Source organism: Benincasa hispida, chromosome 1, assembly GCF_009727055.1.
Source record: "Benincasa hispida cultivar B227 chromosome 1, ASM972705v1, whole genome shotgun sequence".
Taxonomy (NCBI): domain Eukaryota; kingdom Viridiplantae; phylum Streptophyta; class Magnoliopsida; order Cucurbitales; family Cucurbitaceae; genus Benincasa; species Benincasa hispida.
This window is the reverse complement of record NC_052349.1, coordinates 91,176,264-91,178,490: the sequence shown is the minus strand read 5'-3', so window position 1 is coordinate 91,178,490 and position 2,227 is coordinate 91,176,264. Positions and strand designations below refer to the sequence as shown.

General features: G+C 36.6%; 1 protein-coding gene across 1 annotated transcript; it reads right to left on the bottom strand.

Annotated features, from left to right (window-relative positions):
- Positions 1-458: 458 nt before the first annotated feature.
- LOC120069962 lies at positions 459-1,566 on the bottom strand. The gene has a single exon (XM_039021810.1). It carries the CDS (start codon positions 1,457-1,459, stop codon positions 830-832), a length of 630 nt encoding a protein of 209 aa, XP_038877738.1. The 5' UTR covers positions 1,460-1,566; the 3' UTR covers positions 459-829.
- Between the last annotated feature and the right edge of the window lie 661 nt (positions 1,567-2,227).

Sequence of the window (2,227 nt, the reverse complement as noted above, 5' to 3'; positions counted from 1 at the left end):
TTTCTCTTATGAAGTATGAATTTTGGCAAAATTATTGGATAATTAATAATCAGAGTTATTTCCTTGTAGAACTTTATTTTATTAAAACTAATGAGTTCAAGAAAAAACATTTATGCTGTTTAAAAATTTGGGTAATTAGTGGAGAAGTAAAAATTGCAATATTTGATTAAATTTATAGTCATGTTTGGAGTCTAAATTGACAATGCAAATTGATACAATTCAACCCTGGCAAAGATTTGGGGTTGATGGCTTCAATGACTAAATAATCTATCAAAATAAATAAGAGTGTACATAGGCAATACTAATTTGTAAGTAAATTCTGTATTAAATATTTACACATACAATCTTCAAATCAAATTTATACAAAGAATTGATCATATTCAGCCCTATCAAAGAAAAAAACTGAGAAACATAATCTTTAATAAAGAGTAAAGTTAACAAATTTGACACTAAGGCTGTTTCAAATAACTCAAAGACTTTAATAGCTCTATTGATATCTCCATCTTCACAACTATACACTCCAAATCACAAATTTACTTACTCTAAATTCAAAACACAATTAAAATTCATCCCAAATTCTAATCATCATATCCAAGCAGCAGTTCGAGTTGCAACACTTCTCGAATGAAGGAGGAACACCAATATTCAGTCACTGTAAATTTCTCAAATTCGTCTATGGATGTGTTTGTGCATGATAACTGACTCTTTTGTAAGTTTGTGAATCACAGAATGGAAGCAGAATTCGTAATGGTGAGTTTTAAATAGTGACCTTCTTTTGGTGAGCCGCTCATCGTCGCTATGGACAAAAAAAGCAGTTCGCAGTGAATGATTATGGTTGGAAAATGTGCCGCTGGTCCTCCTGATCCTCCTCCTCTGCTCTTGACATGACTGATAGACGGCTAGGTCTAGGCTGAAAAGCTGATCGCCGCCGCTGCTGATGTGAAGAAGGCCTAATCAAAGCCGATAAAACTCTTTTCACGAGGTCAGCACCTTCTACGCATCCAATTCTCACTAGCGAATTCGTCATTGCGGATCTCCGGATATTCAACGATCGGTTCTGGAATTGGCTGCGATTCGTGACATTTACAGATTGCCTCGAATTCTTGTGGAGAGAACACCTGAACGAGCCTGGATGTTTCGTCGGAGAACACATGCACGTTTTCTTCTTGTTCGACGGCACCGCATTCGCATTCCTGTCGCGATTCTTCTGAACCGAAATCGAACGGCTAGGAGATGCCGATCTCTGATCAATCTGAAATCTCACAGACGATACCGCCGACGACGACGGAGACAAAGACGAAGAAGGAGATTTTCTATACATTGCGACAGGCGCCGTAGACGACGGTCGAGACATGAAAGCCGTACTCGACGAAGCGAAAGCCGACGGAGAAGAAATGTAGCCTCGCGACGGCAAGGATGAGGCGGATTTTCGAGATTTGGCTCCGAACGAAAAAGCCATGGATTTGCAGGCGGTGAAGTGAGAGAGAGAGAGAGAGAGAGAGAGGTTTTGGAGAAGAAGGAAAAAGGTTAGAGACGAAGGGTTTTGATATTTGCGGAGGCGCCAAAATTTTCAGAGGGCCGCAAATCAGCAAAACGAATAAAAAGGGATGTGAGGAGGTATTTATAGGGAGAGAAAGGGTAGGGGTGTGATTAAGAGACTGTTTGAGGGTAACTGGGTAATTCGGAATGTTAACCTAATGTAAATCGGTCATTGGGTGCGTGGGATTAATAACAGGTTGGGTTTAAGTAGTGTGTATAATAGCTGTGGGCTTCCGAAACTTAATGAAGTTTCTCACGCCCCATTCTGGATGTGTGCCACACGCGCCTAAAGTTTTTTCATTTATTTTATTTTATGTATTTTTATGACATTTTTAGGGTGTGTTTTGAAATACATTCTCACGCGTTTAATTTAAAAAAAAAATTATTTTGTAAAATATTGTAGTGTTTGTTCGTCACTTTAATCTTTTTATTAAAAGTGTTTAAATAAAAATGGGTTCATTTTTTTATCAAGTCAATGCAAACTATCAATCCCAAATTTAAATAGTTAAGGCTCGTTTGGTTATCATTTGGTTTTATTTTTTTAAAATTAAACCTATTTCATCTACATTTATTCTGTTTTCAAGTACAATGGTTGAATTCTTAGTTAAATTTCAAAAATAAAAATAACTTTTTGAAGACTATATTTTCTAACTCTTAGAATTTAGCTTGATTTTTTAAATTATTGATG

Excerpts from the sequence above, each read along its gene's own strand:
- LOC120069962 (XM_039021810.1), bottom strand. The coding sequence starts at position 1,459 with ATGGCTTTTTCGTTCGGAGCCAAATCTCGAAAATCCGCCTCATCCTTG.